Source organism: Danio aesculapii, chromosome 2 (genome assembly GCF_903798145.1).
Source record: "Danio aesculapii chromosome 2, fDanAes4.1, whole genome shotgun sequence".
In the NCBI taxonomy this organism is placed as follows: domain Eukaryota; kingdom Metazoa; phylum Chordata; class Actinopteri; order Cypriniformes; family Danionidae; genus Danio; species Danio aesculapii.
In genome coordinates this window covers 11,642,208-11,663,824 of record NC_079436.1, presented here as the reverse complement: position 1 = coordinate 11,663,824, position 21,617 = coordinate 11,642,208, and the positions used below count along the sequence as shown (strand labels likewise).

Below are 21,617 nucleotides of genomic sequence, written 5' to 3'. Positions count from 1 at the left end.
ACAACATGAGTGTATCTCATTCCCAAGACGAACTGATGCTGTATTGGTCACCAAAGGAGGCCCTACACCAGGGGTCACAAACCCTGTTCCTGGAGATCTACTTTCTTGCAGATTTTAGTTGCGATCATGACTAAACACACCTGTCTGTTTATCAAGTGCTGCTTCAGGTCCTGATTGATTGGTTCAGGTGTGGTTGGAACTGAATTCTGCAGGGAGGTAGCTGTCCAGGAATAGGGTTGGTGACCTACACCTACATTATAATAATTAATTAAAACCAGCAAACCAACATTTCAGTTTCATTGTCCAAGCCTTGTACATTTTAGTCAAAAATTTTGGTCATTACATTTTTTTAACAGCCATTTAAATGTAGGTAATTGATGCAATATGGCACCCAGAGTGCACTAACCAGAGTAATTTGTGGTTTATTCCACTATGACAATATGATAACCCCTGATGAAACAAAGACTGATCCGAAGGAAAGTGAATGAGTATAATTTAGGGAATAAAAAACAAACCTAGGCAGGCAGCTAAAAGTAGTCCAAATTTGGCAACCTTTATAAATAGGCTCACTTGCTTTACTGCTTTGCCTATAAAATATGAAAGAAATCATGCCATCTTGTGGTAGAAAAACAGATCTCTTTTCTTTGGCCATCATTTATGACAATGTTAATGTTACAAAAAAAAAAAGAAGAAAATATAACTTTAAAAATGAGTACATATTTTTTTTTAAGTTAAACTTAAATAACGTGAAAAACATTGCACTGGAAAGAAAAACACTTTGATTAATGATTGTAGATGATTGTGATTATGATTGTCTGTTCACTTTTAACCTTAACCCCAAATCAGAAAAAGTTGGCACATTAAGAAAAACGCAAAAAATGAAATAAAAAAAAAGAAAGTAGTGATTTCTAAGTTTACTTTGACTTGTATGTCATTGCAGACAATACAACAATACAACATTATTTAATGTGTTCCTCATGATTTTTTATCTTTTTTTTTTTCAAAATAAACACATTCCAATTTTGGTTCTTGAAACATCTAAAAAAAAGTTGCAATAGTAAAGCTGGGTTTTTGTTGTCACATTTTGTGCTTCAAAATGAACCACACTTTCTCTATTGGATCCATTGCCATTTATTTATTAAAGGCAGAATGAAGATGTCGATCAGTGTGATGCCAAATAAAATGCCTCAAATTTCTGAGAAGAAAAGTGCACATGCAGCAAAAAGAAATACAAATAATAAAATAAAATAATTCCTCTACATTATTTTATTCATGCACACTTTTTTAAATCAGAGGGACAAACAGTACCATGGCTATCTGTGGAATCTCAACAATAATAGCAAGGGTATGAATACTCATAGAAAAATACATTTTTTTAAACCTGCAATCACAGTGAACAATTTAACATCTGTATAAATCACCCAGGGCATCTTTTGAGCACCTACTCCACTCAATCCAATTAACCTTCCCTTAAAAACAAAATAAGACCTTAATCTTATACTGTATTTATTTTTATTTACACTCACTGCTTAAACCTTTGCAGTCTAATTCACATAGCAATTCAGGAAACAATGTATAAACCATACGAACTGAGATCCGACACAAAACCAAATACACGCCACAGAGGGAGGGGACAATGCTTTGAATTATATGAAAAGTAGTCAAGTTTCTGGATTCACAGTTAAATCTTCACCCATAACCATTTAAACCTGGTTTTACCAGTCATTTTGGAAGCATTCTCAAAACAATATAGGTAAATAAAAATAAAATCACATGACATGACATACAGCTACTGGTACATCTTGTAGAGTTTTTATTAAATAAAATAAATGTGATTTGATTTGACCCCAGACGCTTTTAGAGACAGTTCATCCAAAACTGAAAATTTGCAATTAAAGTGTTAGTTCACCCAAAAATGACAATTCTGTTTATAAGTAGTCTAGTTGTTCTAATCGCTTGATGGTTTAAAACATAAATTAGGAGATTTTAGATCAAATCCGAGAGCTCACTCATTCCCCATATACAGCTACGGTGCTGAAATGTCCATAAAAGGAACTAAAACATTGTCAAAACATTCCATGCGGCTTCAGTGGTTCAACTGTAATCATATGAAGCTCCAAGAACATTTTTGTGCATCAAAAAAAAAACTCTAGAAATTGATGCGAGGTGGAATACAACGTTGTTTTTACAGTATTTTGATGCACAAATGTGTTCTTGGAGCTTTACATAATTACAGTGAACTACTGAAGTCGCATGAAATGTTTGGGCTCCTTTTCTTGGACATTGAATGTCTTGTGACCATTGCTGTCTATGGAGGATGAGAAAGTTCTGGGATTTCATCTAAAATATCTTACTTAGTATTTTGAAGATGATCGAAGGGCTCAGGAGATTACTAATTATTTTTTGGGAAACTATAAACATTGACAAAACATTCCATGTGTGTCAGTGGTTAAACTGTAATTATACGAAACTCCAAAATCATTTTTGTGCACCAAAAAAACTCTAGAAATGACTTTATTTGCTTCTGTCTTCTATTCCATGACAGGTCAGGGAGAGTGTTTATTAAGGGCAGTATATTGTAAATGATGCGACGTGGAATACAAAGGTGTAAATGATGCGACGTGGAATACAAAGGTGCTTTTACAGTATTTTGGTGCACAAATGTGTTCTTTGAGCTTTGTAAAACTACAGTGAACTACTGGTCACATAAAATGTTTCGAAAAATGTTTGGGCTCTTTTTTCTTAGACTTTGAAAGTCTTGTTACCATTGGTGTCTATGGAGGATGAGAGAGCTCCTGGATTTCATCTAAAATATCTTAATTCACATTTGAAGATGATCGAAGGTCTCAGGAGATAATTATTTCTTTTTGGGGAACTAAAAACATTGTCAAAACCTTTCATGCGGTTCAACTGTAATCATACAAAGCTTCAAGAACATTTTTGTACACCAAAAAACTCTAGAAATGACTTTATTTGCTTTTGTCTTCTATTCTATGACAGGTCAGGGTGTGTGTTTATTAAGGCCAGTACAATGTATTGAAACACAAGCGTCGTAGTGCCCATAGTAAATGCACACCATGATGCGACATGGAGTACAAAGATGTTTTTACAGTATTTTGTTGCACAAACGTGTTTTTGGAGCTTCACATAATTACAATGAACTACTGAAGTCACATGAAATGTTTTGAAAAATGTTTGGATTACTATCCTGGACTTTGAAAGTCTTGTGACCATTGCTGTCTATAGAGAATGAGAGAGCTCCAGGATTTCATCTAAAATATCTTAATTCAAATTTTTAAGATGATCAAAGGTCTCAGGAGATTATTAATTATTTTTGGGTGAACTAAACCGAGAATTTGCTCACTTAAAGGCTAAGATGTAGGTGTCTTTAGTAGTCTCAGTAGTTTTTAGGTCTTTGATAATTCATAAAATAAAAGTTAATGGCTACCGGCACTTTGAGAGTTAAAAAAAACATATACAGGCTAAAGAAAATGAATGCTTTATGTTTGAATGTATTTACATATGAATGTAAACATAAACTATTAATAATACATTTTTAATTGGAATTTAATTATCTTTGTTAACTTTAGGTCATGTTGTTTAATTTAAAAATGTTAACATTAGCATTAGCTAATGTTAACAAGACCAACTTTAGATGTTAATAATACATCATTATTTTGTTCATTTTCCTTCGGCTTAGTCTCTATTTCAGAGGTTGCCACAGCAGAATAAACCACTAACTATTCCAGCAAATATTTTTAATGCATCAATAAATGTTAAACAATACATAAAACAATAAATACATTTACTGACGGACCATTATTCTAAACGGTTACCCACTGAGGTCTTTAAAAATGAATCAAACAGTCTATGCAAAATATGAACCATTATTTCCAACATTTCTGACCTTAGTCACATAATGGCACTGTTTACAACAGAGAGGGAGGGCACATGTGCTGTACTGTTCATCAAAATGGTACTTGTGCTTATTCTGAATGCTGCAACCTATATAAATAACTTGGTAACACATTACAATTAGGTTACACTAGCTAATGTATGTACTTACGTGAAATAACAGAGAACATCTTCAGTATTTATTTAACTTTGTTAACAAAGTTTGAAACAAAGTCCATCTGTGTTCGTTTTTAACTCACAGTGCATTAACTAGTGTTAACAAGCACAACTTTGGGATTATTAGTAAATTTTGCACAGTGATAAGAGTATTGTTCATTGTTAGTTCATGTTAATAAACACATGAATTATCATTAATGGAATCGTATTGTAAAGCGTCAAAAAAGTTTGATATACATCATTGTGTGACAGGAAGTTCGCACTCCTTACTGTCGTGAATTCACTTGAATTTCAAGGTTGATTACTGTTAACTGATCGTTTTGCATAAGACCTCAGTGTATCATCACTAGCCATGAAAATTAATTTAGTTTTTAACTCTCAAAGTGTTTAATTCTCTGCATTTTGAGAATCACCAAGGACCATAGATTCATCTAAAAATCATCTTTTAATATTCTACTGAAAAAAAAAGAAGTCCGCTACATCTTGGATGGCTTTAGGGTGAGTAAATTAACATCAAATTTAGATTTGGGTGTACTATCCCTATAAATGTGTAGCACAATGCATTACTAATCACCTGTACAAACCAAAGGCACACATCCTTTCTATAGAGCACACCTCAAACTTGTTTGGGATATTATTACATATTCCAGAGTCAGCGATGTTGGATCAGTCATCTCCTCTTGCAATCTGTTTCTCGTATCTTCATATTTCTAAACAAATATGTTGTACGGAAGAAAATGGGAGTGTTATGAACAGAAGAAGTGAGTTATTATTGTTTGTTGTCTTCCCAGAGTGGAAGTCTTTTCACCAATGCCTTGTGATCGGCTTTCATGCTGGCCAAGAGACCTCCCTTGTTCCCTTCTAAACCAGAGTAATCAATCTGCTCTCCTTTCAGAGTCGTCATCTGACCACCGAGAGACTTCAGGATCGCGTCGCCCGCGCAGATATCCCACTTTTTGATGTATGTGACGTGGATGTAGATATCAGCCGTCTCTTGTTCTTCATCAGTGGGGTTTAGAAGAGCCAGTGCCTTATATCCTGGAGGGAGAAACAAAGACAATTTAGAGTGTAATGCCATATAAGCTTCAATGACCATTTCATAGCAAACACAGATCAAATATATACAGTGCATCCGAAAAGTATTCATAGCACATTTTTTTGTTACAGCCTTATTCCAAAATGGATTAAATTCATTTATTTCCTCAAAATTCTACACACAATACCCCATAATGACAATGTGGAAAAAGATTTTTTTAAATTGTTGCAAATTTATTGCAAATAAAAAACCTGAAAAAAATCACATGTACACAAGTATTCACAGCCTTTGCTTAATACTTTGTTGATGCGCCTTTGGCAGCAATAACAGCCTCAAGTCTTTTTAAATATTTGAATATGAATCTTATCTTTGGGAATTTTTGGGCATTCCTATTTGCAGTCCCTCTCAAGCTCTATCAATTTTGCTGTGGCGCCCCGCCATGGAAGAATGAATGTAGTGGAAACCATGGTATGACTGTAGTATAACTGTAGTATTTAATCAATTATATTTTTAACAATTATATTTTAAAGAAATATTATATTATATTATATTATATTATATTATATTATATTATATTATATTATATTATATTATATTATATTATATTATATTATACAGTTTAAAAGTTTTGAGTTTGAACTTTTGGCAATTATTATTTACATTTCACATTAAATCCTTCAAACCTGAGGCTATAATTTCAATATTTGGTTTTCCTATTGTATAATTTTATTATTTATTAGTATTTTATTTAAATATTATGCATATATTTTTATAGAACCTAAAAGTATATGTGCGTGACGAGTTTCGTTTATTGTCTAACAAAATAAAAAGTTTAGCATGTTTCATATCTAACATGTTCAATATAAATAATTTTTATCAACAACAACAACAACAAAAAAAATGTTTTGAGTTTGTTTACATTTCTGAATGTTTTTCAAATAAATCTCTTCATCTGCTTGTTAGGTGTGACTTCACACGAAGCAGCTTCTGGATCCAAACGTTATTTCAAACTGTATAGGAAGACTGATCAAATGGCAATAATAAACGTTTACAAAGCGATGTAATACTTTTGAAAATCATGTTCGCAAAATTTATATACCTATGCCTAATTTCCGATGGCCAGTAGTGATTAATTATTCATAAATTGTTAAAAAATTGGTGTCAGTGATGCAGCAAGTCCACAGACTGTTGTGTACACTATGCTTTGATATAAAATTCATTTTAATGTGTCATATGACTAAAAAGTGGTCATAAACAAATATTTTCTTAATTCAAATGAGTAGCGACTTAAACCTGGAAACAGTATTTCATACGTCATCTATATGTCACGACTTAACAAGCAGTTAAAACAGTAATGCAGGGTTTCTGCATATTTCACCGAGTCAAATTTAAGACTTTTTAAGACCTATTTAAGACCATAAAGAATGAAATTTCAGACTTGTATAGGGCTAGACGCTAAGGATTTTTTAACGGCCCAGCAGAAAAAAAAATCGAATTGGTCATTTTTTAGTCACATATTTTAAATAATGTGTCAAAACAAACAGATCTTAGTTGTATACATACATTTTAGTTCAAGATAACTCTTTAAAATCTAAATGTTTTTACTAGAGACTACAATTGTGATAATAGTTATGAGTAGTTTTGCTAAAAGTTTTATTGAGATGTGTTGTTGGTGATTGGGTGTATTTTGGATTGAGTGGGTAGCTTTACACAAACAAAGAAAAATTAAGACCTGTTTAAAATGATTTAAGACTTACCAGACAATATTTCAGTGAATTTAAGACTTTAAGGCCTAAAATTGTGTTTTTGAAATGTAATATTAAGACTCTGTGGATCCCCTGTAATATTGTGAAATATTACCCAATATAAAATAACCGTTTACAAAAATAGAATATTTTATTAATACACCTTAAAAATTATTTAATCCTGTGATTCAAAGGTACATTTTCAGCCTTACTGCTCCAGGTTTCAGTGTCACATGATCCTTCAGAAATCATTCTAATATGCTCATTAATTGCTAAGGAAATTGTCATTTTATTGTCAACTGTCTAAAAAAAGTGTTTAATATTTTTGTAAAACTGACACACATTTAATATTCTTTGATGAGTAGAAATGTTAAAAAGAACAGCACTTAATTTAAATGTTTACCAAATTTGGAACCATTATAGGGTCTTAAATGTCACTTTTGATGAATAAAATCTTACTGACCCTTCATTAATAAATAGTAATGTACATATTATACAAATGAAGCATGTATTTCTAACAGATCTTCAGAATGCAGTACCTGCGCCCCCTGCTGGTATGATTTCTGTATTGTTGCCGAACGCCGTCTGAACGAAGCTCTTCACCTTGCCCGCATGAGAGCGAGAGACGATCACCTTCGGAGAGTTTGTGTTGTAGGAATCACGAGGAGCCACATTGGATCCCTCTCCAACAAAACCCCAAACTGAGGATGAGAGCAGAGGTTTGAGCATCAAAGCATGAATCCATAACAAACAAAAGATCAGTGGATGTTTACTGATCATTACAGCCTTCATGAATATGAATAAAGTGAATCGGTTACCCTCTATTTTATAGCAGTGCTAGCATTTTTCCCATTCATTTAAATCTTTTTGTAAGAGTGTGGTGAAACTGATTTAAAATATGTGTTGTTTTATAAAAGATTTTGTGTAGTTTTTAGTGCAAACATCTAAAATTCTTAAATCAAAAAGCATTTTAAAAACAGGCAAAACATATGATATATTTTTAATAAATAATAGAGTTTTTTTCCTTAAAACAAGCTAAATAATCTGCCAATGGGATGAGCAAAATAATCTTATGAAAAAAAAAGACTTATTTGCCCACCCCATTGACAGATTATTTTACTTGTTTTAAGGAAAAACTCACTGAAAACTCACATATTGCTTCTTAAAACAAGACGGCAGTCATCTTGTCTACAAAATGCTTCTTGATTTAAGAATTTTAGACATTCTGACAAGAAACAAGGCAAAAACTCGAAAGGAAAGCATTTTTTTGAAGAGAAGATGATGCCCACAGGCAATGAACATGTGGTGGCGTTTGAAAGCATGAGACACGGAGCACAGACGATTCTGGAGGTAATTAATAACATAATAACACTAATACTGGCGTTTTAGAATGACCAAAACAACATTTTAGATGTTTCACAATGGGCTCAGCCTGCTGGTTTGTCCATTTACACACATTTTTATCATCACATGATCTTTTTTTAGATTTAGATTAGATTCAACTTTATTGTCATTACACATGTACAAGTACAAGGCAACGAAATGCAGTTTTTAATGCGCATACTGGAATTTGATCAGTAAAAGCGTTTACATCGTTTTTTATGCGCATCTTTTCTTATTGAATTAAAAAGTTTATTCAATAGGCATTATCCTTATAGGCATTTTTAAAATTGATATACATACAAAATGCACATAATATGTGGATGGAAACATAGCCAATGCCATTCTTCTGAACATCTTCTTGAAAGAAAGTAAAACAGGTTTTTAACTAGCGGAGGATGAGTGAATGAATTTTTAATAGCTTCACTAAATAAGCAATATATTTTAAAAGAATTGCTAAACATTTGTTAATGTTGCTTAACAAAAATGATCACATTGTGCTTTTTAAAATGCACCAGCTAATGCTAAGAATATCATTAACCACCATCAATAAATGCTGTAGAAGTGTTTTACATGGTTAGATAATGTTATTGTTCCCAAATGAAACAATCTTAACAAGAATCACATTTTTAATATTATCATTAACGCACAAAAAGTGAAACCTACAAATGTTTCATTCTTCTGAACTTCATACAATTCCCAGAATAGCTCTTGGAATAAGGATCGGTTAGTTTGCTTTTAAAATTGTCTGTGGAGCTCAAATAGACACACCTGTGTACCCAGTGAAGGGTTTATGGATCACACCTATAACAGGTTCCCCGTCCACAGCCACACACACCATGGTTGTGATGTACTTCCGGAGATTTTCTGTTGAAAGCACAAACAGGATTTACATCCTGGTACAGCACTTGTGCACTACAGAAACAAAAAACATTCCTCCTAGGACAACAACAGTCCCACACAGACAATAGGCAAATAATGAGGTGATTCAATCTTCTACATCTCCTCTTGACCCTCCCTGCAGCTGATTTACAACAGGACTAAAGACTTGCCACACACCTGTGTATTCCTGAGTGGCGTCCAGTGGATCAATCCAGACTGTGATCTTTTCTGCAGGAATCTCCTTCCCGCCTGAGACTTTGGCCAGAATATCTTCCGGGATGATTCTTGTCCACACTGTGGCCTCACCTTCAGCATTCGCATGCTCTTCTGAGTTTACCTGTGGAGGTGAATAAAACACATTTTGAAGAACAATCACAAAGTTAAACAGTACTACACATCGTAAGGTTTCAGGTTTCATTTTCATGTTTTGCGCCACAATTATTCATTGATTTTTGTTCGTTTACTCATAACAAATTATTCATATGATTTCCACAAGGAAAATGAAGATAAAGTCAATTTCCCAAATAAAGAAAAAAGCAAAGCATAAAAGACTAATAAATAAAAGACAGAAAGCGAAGAGTTGACCCATGTAATGCAAATGCACTTTGTGTGATCATGAGCATGCTTGTCTAAAAAGGCGGAGTGTTAAGGCACAATGTTGGCGCCTTGCTATTTTGAGGTAACTAAAATAGACTGCGCCGCTGACCATTGAGTGGTGAAGTTTTGTTCCTCACCACTGGCTTGCAGACCTGTGCAACGATGGATTTTCTCTTTAGTGTTTGGACTTTCAGCAGTGAAAATTAAACCACACTGAATTGAACTTCAACTCTGAAAATTGGACTGACAGTTTCAATTTCCTAGAACTACTATGTTAAGCTGCTTTGACGATCTACATTGTAAAAGCGATATATAGCAAACATGAACTGGATTGAATCTTAAAGCTGGTCTAAAGTCAATGACGCAGGGTTTTTATTTGTTATTTAGAGAGCATGCTAGTGTTATCCACATATGTGGTGCACATTGTTTAATACATGCACAAGGATGCACAGCAGTACATATATATCTTTAAAAATGAAAATTAAAGGATTTTAAATATATATTAGGCATGTAATGATTCCCCAGACTCACGGTTCGATACAGGATACTAATCTCACGATTTACGGTTTAGTCTTTATTTTTTAACAAAATTATTTGAACCAAATTTAAGCTGAAGAGCCCTTTCAATTTTTTCTTAAATGCTGCACATTTTTACAAAATAATATAATTTCTGCCATAAATAAATTGCTATTCAAAAAACAAATAAATTAAAAAAAAAAAAAAAAGAATAATACAAACTAAAGAAGACTCTTTAATATAAACAAACTAAAACAGTGACTGTGCTGGGATTTTACAGTTTTAAAAAGAAACATCAGCATGAATCTATGTCTTCTAGCACCTCAGGGGATTTAGTGAAATCTGTCTCTGTTGTAGTCAGTTTATTAATCACAATTTACATTTGAAGAGTTCAGATGCAAAACCCTCTAAATCCACCAGACCTCTTTTCTTGTAAATGAGCATTTTCTATTAGGCTCCTCTGATTAGGTTCAGAAATTTCATTTATATGTAACGAAAAGCTTATTAGCTAGTAAATAAAATAACTTTTTTTTTTTTTTTTCAAAAAAATGTCACTTTAGACAATTCTTTGTTTATTAACAAGGTAGATTTTCTCTACCTTGTCATCCCTCTTTAGAGTAAAACCAGAATGAGGTGTGTATTTGCTCTGTCTGTATGCCAAGATATCTCTGTTTTGAGGATCTTCAGGCCAGGTCATTAAGTCACTGGGACCTCTGAGGTGGACTGGACTGAGTGACCAGGACAGCTGTTGCGTTGATTGTACTACTGTTAAAAAGTTGATTATGTTAAGTGATTCTGTTAAGTAAAACTGGCTGATAGAGTGTGTATATTTTAGTATTCTGATAAGATGCCTGCTAAAGGGCAAGCCAAGCTATATTTTATTTCAATTATCAACAATGATCATCATTCTCAATAATTCTCTCTTTATCAAAAATAAAGCCCAGCAGGGACTTTATTCTGTGAAAACAATCATCTGGAACAGAGTGACGTCATTGTTGTTGTTTATGGGTGCGTGTTTGGAGCTTCGTCACGCAGATTCACAATTTCCATTTTTATCATACAATTCATCCCCATTAGCTACTATTTGTCTTTCCTACTGAGGGTGAATGAACCCTTTATACCTTTATACAAATAAATCTACTCGAAACGTTTCGTCTCTCGAGCATCCGCTTCTAGCTTTAGCCTGCTAGCATCACTCGCCAGCTAAAGCTACCGGCTTCTTTCACATGTACTTCATCCTGCTTATTACACAGCTACTTGCCACAAAACATAAAAATTATACACAAAACATAGTTCTGAGCCATAATAGCTTATAAATTCCTTATTTGAATGCACAGCTGACAAATGAAAACAGCTGATGGAGTATACACTAACTTGCTCATTATTCAGACACTAGATGGCACCAAACAATCAATGCTTTATTTAGTGGATGTTATTTGGGATTATAGAGTGGAGGAACTATGATGTCACCTTGTAGGCCAATCGGCTGCTAGCATAAAACTGGTTCCTTCTATAAAATCCCTATGGGCTATTCCCATAGGCTTTTCGAAGATTGCAAATAATAAGCCCTGTGTTCAAACACTGTTCATTACACTAACACGTTTTGTCCAACCGGATAATCCTCACACGAAAATACAACTTTTATCACTTTTGGATCGTAAATGCAAATGCAAGAGCTGAAAAGCTAACATGGCATGGCACATGTCTGTTATTTCAGTACCACCATGCTAACGTCAACTTTTTAAGCTTATTTTCAGAAATATGGTCCATGACAAAGATTTACTCTCCTGGTTTATTATAAAATAATCCACACTATATATTATGAACAAATACAAATATGCAAAAAATACATATGTATATAGACCTATACATTTACATTTGTATTGCTTTACGGTTGTTGTAAAAGTTTCAAAACGGTATGTTTTTTAAATGTGCCTACATAGCATTATCATAAGACATATTTAAATAAGTGTATCGCTCGCGTGCATACAGTGAGTTTTAAGGAGGAGTGTAAATAGTGTTCAGATAAAAAAAAAAGATGAAAAAATAAATAAGGTTAAAATGACAGGTAATATTTATGTATTTTTACAAATTTATTCACACATTTGCATTACTGGAAGCAGACAGAGACAGGAAAGAGACAGGCTGCACTGGTAAGCAGTATCTTCATAAAATCATTTTATTTAAATAAATGATCAACAAATGAATCTGTCTTGATGGTCTCTACAAGTGAAGGCATTATCTACCCATAATATGAATTCCCAATTTGAAAAATACTACAAACTACAAAATATTATTTATGAATATACTTAAATAACAGACAAATCCAAATGCCCAACGCAAGCGAGCTGCATTCCAGACCAGTTCAGCTCGATGACATCTAATCGCCTGTAGTCCTATTTAGTAACTAGATAGCAACCGTCTTTTTAAAGAAGCGTAACCGATTAAAAAAAAAAAATAAAGAATGAAATGTCACTGATGTGTTTTATGTCATAGAATAAAACGTGAAAGTATCTTGAGTTTGTGGTAGCCACTGACCTTACTTAAGCAATTTAACCGAAATCCCATTCAAAAAACCCATTAACTTTAGGACGAGGGAACCAAAACTGCTTAAATACTAACTCGTTTCCGAGTTTGTGCATACAAGCTGACGTCATAGTTCCTCCACTCCACTGCATGGCTGTCAAGAATACTCAATTCTGATTGGTCAGTTGCGACATCTTAAGCTGTTATCCTCAGATAACCACTATATAACACAGGCTCATCTGGGAACTTCGAATTACCTTGACCATCACAGACTGATTTTGTACCTGTCCGCTTTGCATTTAATTAAAGAATTAATAAACTATTACTGCTCAGAACAAAGAGCAGCACAGTGGCGCAGTGGGTACCACAATCGCCGCACAGCAAGAAGGTCGCTGATGCGAGCTACAGCTGGGTCAGCTGGCATTTCTGTGTGGAGTTTGCATGTTCTCCCGTGTTTGTATGGGTTTCCTCCGGGTGCTCATGTTTCCCCGACAAGCCCAAAGACATGTGGTATAGGTGAATTGGGTAAGCTAAATTGTCCATAGTGTATGTGTGTGAATAAGTGTGTATGGATATATGGTTGCAGCTGGAAGGGCAATCGCTGCGTAAAACATATGCTGGATAAGTTGGTGGTTCATTCCGCTGTGGCGACCCCAGATTAATAAAGGGACTAAGCCAAAAAGAAAATGAATGAATGAATGAATGCTCAAAACAATGCTTATGTTTCTATTTTTTATGTTTTGTGGCAAATAGTCATGTAATAAGCGGGATACAGTACATTATTTTCAAAGAATAAAGTTCTTCAGTCTGATACAGCAACCTTCCGCTTTGTGTCAGGCTCATGATAAGCCTATCAGGTTTATTCTGTAATAACAACCTCCTAGATGTAAATGATCCCTAATATAACATTCCTTGAAATGTTGCGACGGACCAATCAGAATAAAGTATTCCAGACAGCCATGTAACCATTGACTTCCACAACATTATTTTTTCCTTCTAAGGAAGTCAATGGTTACAGGTTTTTAGCATTCTTCGAAATATCTTTTTTTGTGTTCAACAGAAACAAAACTCATTAAGGACTGAAACCACTTGATGGTGAGTAATTAGTGAGAAAATTCTCTTTTTTGGGCAAACTATCCCCTTAAGCAACTTATTTTTTCTCGTAACTTACATAAAATAGTACTTTTGTAAATGGATGTAAATTACCCCAATATAGCATACCTGAAATGTTGCGACTGACCAATCAGAACAAAGTATTTCAGAAAGCCATGTAATAATAGTACACTACTAATTTTAGTGAATTTTGGAAAATCATTTATTGTTTTTTTCTGTCATCATCTACTCATTGTGTTCTTCTGTTGAAAATATTATGAAGAAAGCAAAAGGACTATGCTGAAAGAAATTAAATGAATGAAGAAAGCTGTAGTTATATAATATTAGTTTGTCCTTCTAATGAAGTCAATGGTTACATGTTTTTAGCTTTCTTCGAAATATCTTTTTTTGTGTTCAACAGAAGGAAAACTCATTAAGGACAGAAACCACTTGATGGTGATTAAATAGTGAGAAAATGCTAATTTTTGGACAAACTACCCCTTTAAGTAGCTTATTTTTTACTCGTAACTTACATATAACAGTGCTTTTGTACTCTGAATTCATATTTTACTAAGATTTTCTGAACTTTCTAAGTTTACAAAGCTGTTTTTGTACAGCACGTCTCACACACAGATCAGCAGTACCTGTATATTAGGGAAGGTATTCTTGATTAGGTAGTACATCTTGCGGTGGGAGTTGAGATCCCCCAGCGTAAGTTTCTCGCTGGCCCCTTCTTTAGTTTTTCCCTTTGACTTCTCCTCCAGTGTGTTGTCCTCCCGGATCCTCTTCACCTCCCGTCCGCCCTGCACCGCAGCGTCTATGGACAGCGCCAGCAGCTCTCTCAGATCCACGGTCCTCTTCTGGCGAAAAGAGGCGAGTCTGCTGGACAAAACCCCCGCGTACAGGTGATAGATCACGCCGACCCCGAGTAAGCAGAACACGGCTATGCCGAGCGGCGAAAGCCGGATGCCCATAGGAGCCATCGCAAAAACAGACGTGCGAGCAAAGCCAGGGAATGAAAGAACAGGACAGCAGCTTTACCAGTCGTGTTCCTCTTTGCTGCGCATAATTTGAACGCAGCTATGACATAAACGACAAAAAAATAGCTTACAAGCTAATCAAAAGTCACTTGTTTCCTTCGCCGGGGCAGTCCAGATTAGGTCGAGCGAACGCTTCCCTCATTGGTTTACAGTGTAATTCGCTGTCTAAGCATTAATGTGTGGTTTGTTACGATGACAGATCCATTACTGTGAAAGCGACTGATACATTGACAGCATTCCACGTCCACTGCTGTGCCAAGCAGGGCCGAACTGACTGACACTGCGTTTTTCTTCCAGGTCAGGAAGACAGAAACGGTGGATTCAGCACGAGAGAGCGCCCTCTACCAGCAACACAAACATCTGTTTTCATCCACTGTGGGGTGATTTTTAGCCACAACTTTGTGTTTTGGCAAATGGAATGATTTTTGGTGACTAATCTTATTTTTGACATATTTTGGGGAAATGCTTTGAAATTTTTCAGAAATTCAACAATATACTGAACAAATTCACTACCCTTTTGTCATGTTTGTGGCTTTTTTGACCTCATTGACTTCCATTATCATCACAATTTTGGTCACAAAAGCCATGACACCATATAATCATGCATTCTTCATTTTTGTTGAATTTACAAATGTTTACTGTTAATCGTAATTGCAGTGAAAAAAAGGCTTAGTTTCTGGATAAAAATTATATGGTTGTATGGAGTATATCGTGTGTGTGTGTGTGTGTGTGTGTGTGTGTGTGTGTGTGTGTGAGCGAGAGAGAAAGAGAGAGAGAGAGAGAGAGAGAGAGAGAGAGAGAACTTTGTGCACTTACCTTGATATATTTGAGAAAATAAAAAATAGCTCAGCTCTCCGAACATAGTAAACACAGTAAGTGTATTTATACACTTGCATGTATAATTACATGGTGTCATGGCTTTGCAGTCAAAAATGTCATTATAATAGAAGTCAATGGGGCAAAAACAGCAACGAACATAACGAAAGGGAAATTGATTTGAACAGTACACAAGGGTTATAAAAAAAACTTTAGGTGTTATTAAAATACTGCTTAGACAATAAGAAAACCTTTGGTAAGCCTTATAGAAAAAAACACTTAAGCAATTAGATGAAATCAAATGCAAAAAAAAAAAAAAAATGTGTAAAACTTGTAGTAACTTTGCTGAAGGGAGAGAGAAAGAGAGAGTATTGTACTTTATTCATTTAATCATTCATTTCCTTTTCCGCTTGATCTGGGGTCGCCACAGCGGAATGAACTGTCAACTTATCCAGCACATGTTTTACACAGCGGATGCATATCCAGCTGCAACCCATCACGGACAATTTAGCTTACCCAATTTACCTCTATGCCTATATACCTATATACCCAATATACCTAACATGCAAACTCCTATTGTAGTTTATTTTAATTATTATTAATAATAATAATAGTACACATTTTTCTTTCATTATCCTTTTTAGAATCACATTAGTCTTTTTTCTTATCTGTGTATGTATCAAATTTCTGATTGTATTTATGCATGCACTATTTAATCATTTTATCATTTCATTTATTGGTTATGTAATGTGCAATGCTTCAGCAATACTTGACAAGTCCTGCCAATAAAGCTCATTTGAAGTAAATTAGGAAATGTAATCTTTTATAGCGTTATATTATATATTTTAATTGTACAATGTTATGGCTCAATTAATTATATTATGTTTCTTCACAAACCCCAAATTTAGGAAACCCTGATGTAACATAATGTTTAATACACTTATGTTTTTCAAAACAAATAATGGTGCTCTCTTTCTCTTTGATAGAAATATAGTAAAACATAAGCAAACCTTTGATCAGTTCAAAAGTAATATTAGAGTAATCAAAATGTAGTCAGAATACATTACCTAAAATCTGTCAGTCTGATTGTTTTTATATAATTGCTCAACCAAAAATAGCTGGTTTCTTATTATATATTTTGAGGTATAATTTATGTCTCTGTCACATTACTTAAGAATGTATTAGAATATTTTGATTTGCTCCTTAAATCAACACTTTAAAAGGGTCCTTAACCCTTTAACTGCCCCACCAAGAAAAAAAATTGGATTGCATTTCTTAACTCCTAATGTCGCTAGTTAACACACTCAATCCATTTTTTCCCCAACACATCCCATAATTTAAAATATCAACCTCTACCAAATGTTAGATATGTTGGTACCAGAACTAACACATATAGTATGAAAAATATGAAAATATATAGTGTAATACCAACTTATTTAAAAACATCAAAATAAAAGATTTATGAATACTAAATCATATTTATTTTTTGAAGTATGCAATAAAATATTTCAGATTTACAATAAAACCAAAATCAAGTATAGTAGTGCAACAAGTTTACGTTTGTTTGATTTTTTTGTAAACCAACAAAAGACTTTTAAACATTTGAAACAATCAAAATATGGTCAACCATTTGGTAGAGCAGGAAGTTAAAGGGTTAAAGGGATAGTTTCCACAAAAATGAAATCACTTTCATTATTTACTCTCCCTTCAATGGTCCAAATCCTATTTGGGTTTCTTTCTTCTCTTTAACACAAAAGATTATCTGAAAAATGCTGGTTGATGGCACCCATTGGCAATAATATTTATATTTTTTTCCTTCTATGCAGGTCATTAGGTACAATTAACCAGCATTTTTCAAAATATCTTATTTTGTCTTCAACAGAAAAAATAAATGGATAAACGTTTAAAGCCACATGAGGGAGTTGGGTGAACAATATCTTAAAATGCTATTAAAACTATTATGCTCTGCAACTGCTTTCCACAGAACCAATACTTGCTGAAGAGAAAAAAAATGTGAACGGGACAAAATCCTGAAGATTTAGCCAATTTTTCTAAAGAAACAAATTGTCATTCTATTTGGAGTTGGAAATATATGTTTTGTAACTTCAACACGCAGTAACATTTAATAAACTGTTTATACTTTTCCCACAAAGTGTCGGTGATATGTAAACCAACTGTTACGTACACCCACTGGCCACTTTATTAGGTAAACTTTACTAGTACCAGGTTGGACCCCCTTTTGCCTTAAGAACTCCATTAATCCTTTGTGGCATAGATTCCACAAGGTCCTGGAAAGCTGATTAGATTTGATTTGGTTAGCTGATCAGATCACGGTGTTAGAGTAACAACACCCGGACTCTGCTTTAATCATTCTCGGGGATTTTAACAAAGCAAAACTGTCCCGTAAACTGCCAAAATATAGACAGCATGTTACATGTCCCACAAGAGACAGCAATATTCTGGATCACTGCTATACCACGATAAAGGATGCATACCGCTCCGTCCAACGAGCATCTTTGGGACACTCTGACCATTGTTTGATTCATCTCATTCCAACCTACAGGCAGAAACTGAAAACAGCCAAACCTGTATTAAGATCTGTGAAAAGATGGACTAACGAAACAGAGCGGGATCTACAAGCCTGTTTCGACCTCACTGACTGGAGTGTTTTTGAAGCTGCTGCAAACAATCTGGATGAGCTCACAGAGACTGTAACATCTTATATCAGTTTCTGTGAAGACGTGTGCATTCCTACCAGGACTCAACTCACATACAACAATGACAAACCATGGTTCACTGTAAAACTCAGACAGCTACGTCAGGCCAAGGAGGTTGCTTACAGGAATGGGGATAGGGCCTTGTATAAGCAGGCCAAATACACACTGGAAAAGGAGATCAGAGTCGCAAAAAGGAACTATTCTAAGAAACTAAGGAGTCAGTTCTCTTCCAGCGACTCAGCATCTGTGTGGAAAAGTTTAAAAAACATCACAAACTACAAGACACCATCCCCCAGCACTGTAGCCAATGAACGACTTGCAAACGACCTGAATGAGTTTTACTGCCGGTTTGAGAAAACCCCCCACCTCCACTCTGAACTGCTCTTCACGCCACCATTAACACCTCCACCACCCCCCGCCTCCCTCATACCTGCCCTACAGGTGCGCCAGGTCTTCCGGAAACAGAAAAGGAAAAAAGCACCAGGCCCAGATTTTATAACACCAGCCTGTTTAAAATCCTGTGCTGACCAACTGGCCCCCATCTTCACCCTGATCTTCAACGGATCACTGGAGCTGTGTGAAGTGCCCTCCTGCCTCAAACGCTCTACCATCATCCCCATCCCAAAGAAACCCAAACTTACAGGACTAAATGACTACAGACCAGTGGCACTAACATCTGTGGTCATGAAGTCCTTTGAAAAACTGATGCTGGCCCACCTGAAGGACATCACTGAACCCTCACTGGACTCTCTTCAGTTTGCCTACAGAGCAAACAGGTCTTGTGGATGATGCAGTAAATATGGGACTGCATTATGCTCTGCAACACCTAGACAGACCAGGGACCTATGTGAGGATCTTGTTTGTTGACTTCAGCTCGGCGTTTAACACTATCATCCCAAAACTTCTCCTGCCCAAATTAACTCAGCTCTCTGTGCCCACCTCTGTCTGTCAGTGGATCAACAGCTTCCTAACGGACAGGCAGCAGCTGGTGAAGCTGGGAAAATTCTCATCTAGCATCCGCACAATCAGCACTGGCGCCCCCCAGGGGTGTGTCCTCTCCCCACTGCTCTTCTCCCTGTACACGAATGACTGCACATCAAAAGACTCCTCTGTGAAGCTCTTGAAGTTTGCAGACGACACCACACTTATCGGCCTCATTCAGGACGGTGACGAGTCTGCTTACAGACAGGAGGTTAAGGAGTTGGCTGTCTGGTGTAGCCACAACAACCTGGAGCTCAACACGCTCAAAACAGTGGAGATGATAGTGGACTTCAGGAGAAACCCCCCTGCTCTCCCCCCAGAGCATCATGGACAGCATTGTGGCAGCAGTGGAGTCATTCAGGTTCCTGGGCACCACCATCTCTCAGGACCTGAAGTGGGACACTCACATTGACTCCATTGTCAAAAAAGCTCAACAGAGGCTGTACTTTCTTCGTCAGCTGAGGAAGTTTAACCTCCCAAAGGAGCTGCTGAAACAGTTCTACACCTCCATCATTGAATCAGTCATCTGCACATCAATAACTGTCTGGTTTAGCTCAGCTACTAAATACGACCTCCAAAGACTACGTCGAATAGTTCGGACTGCTGAGCGAATCACTGGTACAACCCTTCCTACTCCCCAAGAACTGTACTTATCCAGAGCGAGCAGAAGGGCTGCCAAAATCACTCTGGACCCCTCACACCCAGCACACTGCCTCTTTAAACTTTTACCTTCTGGTCGACGCTACAGAGCACTGCGCACCAGAACAGCCCGACACAGAAAGTTTCTTTCCTCAGGCAATCCATCTCATGATGATAATAATTGTGGAACCAACATCACTACTTGCCATACACTTTTATACACATACACTTACTTAACAACACACTTTACATGCCAATTTGCACCTAACAGCTGCACATATAACGTTGTATATAGTAATAAACATGTACATACACTTGTCAATCTGTATATTTGCACTCACTACTTCAATTTTTTTAAATATATTTATTATCTGTTTTTTGTCCTGTCTCTGTAATCCTGTTGCACTGTAGAAGCTCTGTCACGAAAACAAATTCCTAGTATGTGTGAACATACCTGGCAATAAAGCTCTTTCTGATTCTGATTCTGATTCTGAAATAATCCTCAGAAATTTTGGTCCATATTGACATGATAGTATCATTTTATGCAAATCTCCCGTTCCAACCAGTCTGAGATGATTCATGCTTTGTGACATGGAGCGTTATCCTGCTAGAAGTAGCCATCAGAAGATGGGTAAACTGTGGTCATAAAGGGATATACATGTTTAGCAACAAAACTCAGGCAGGCTGTGGCGTTGACATGATGCTCAATAGGTACTAATGGGCCCAAAGTGTGCCAAGAAAATATCCCCCCACACCACAACACCACTACCACCATCTTGAACTGTTGATACAAGGGTAGGATGGATCTATGCTTTTAAGTTGTTGACGCCAAATTCTGATCCTACCGTCCGAATGTCACAGCAGAAACCGAGACTCATCAGATCAGGCAACGTTTTTACAATCGTCTATTGTCCAATTTTGGCAAGTCTGCGCGAAATGTAGCCTCAGTTTCCTGTTAAGCCGACAGGAGTGGCACCTGGAGTGGTCTTCTGCTGCTGTAGCCCATCCGCCTCAAGGTTGGACGTGTTGTGCATTCAGAGATGCTCTTCTGCATACCTCGGTTGTAGCGAGTGGTTATTTGAGTTACTGTTGCCTTTCTATCAGCTTGAACCAGTCTGGCCATTCTCCTCTGACATCAACAAGGCATTTGCACCCACAGAACTGCCACTCACTGAATATTTCCTCTTTTTCGGACCATTCTCTGTAAACCCTAGTGATGGTTGTGCGTGAAAATCCAAGTAGATCAGCAGTTTCTGAAAACCAGCTCATCTTGCACCAACAACCATGTCACGTTCAAAGTCACTTAAATCATCTTTCTTCCCCACACAGATGCTCGGTTTGAACAGCAGCAGATCGTCTTGATCATGTCTACATGCCTAAATGCATTGAGTTGATGCCATGTGACTGGCTGATCAGAAATTTGCGTTAACAGGTGTACCTAATAAAGTGGCCGGTGAGTGTAGTTAATAGAAATGCACTGCAATTTTTATGCAATATGGGATTTATATACATTTTTTTAAATGACTTATTGGGTCTGAAGAGAAAACATTCACAATAATTTAGTCAAAAAGCAATGAAG

General features: G+C 35.9%; 1 protein-coding gene across 1 annotated transcript; it reads right to left on the bottom strand.

Annotated features, from left to right (window-relative positions):
* Positions 1-1,120: 1,120 nt before the first annotated feature.
* Positions 1,121-15,175, bottom strand: bpnt2 (3'(2'), 5'-bisphosphate nucleotidase 2). Its single transcript, XM_056472846.1, has 5 exons — positions 14,490-15,175; positions 9,292-9,451; positions 9,004-9,099; positions 7,392-7,553; positions 1,121-5,109 (listed from the first exon to the last, which is right to left on the bottom strand). Exons 1-5 carry the CDS (start codon positions 14,826-14,828, stop codon positions 4,841-4,843), a joined length of 1,026 nt encoding a protein of 341 aa, XP_056328821.1. The 5' UTR covers positions 14,829-15,175; the 3' UTR covers positions 1,121-4,840.
* Positions 15,176-21,617: the final 6,442 nt, after the last annotated feature.

What these genes read in the sequence shown, in the direction of transcription:
- bpnt2 (XM_056472846.1), bottom strand. Translation starts at nt 14,828, where the DNA reads ATGGCTCCTATGGGCATCCGGCTTTCGCCGCTCGGCATAGCCGTGTTC. An exon ending in ATACCTTCCCTAATATACAG is followed by an intron (nt 9,452 to 14,489) that starts GTACTGCTGATC and finishes TCACCTCCACAG; the next exon opens with GTAAACTCAGAAGAGCATGC. An exon ending in ACCCTTCACTGGGTACACAG is followed by an intron (nt 7,554 to 9,003) that starts GTGTGTCTATTT and finishes TCTCATCCTCAG; the next exon opens with TTTGGGGTTTTGTTGGAGAG.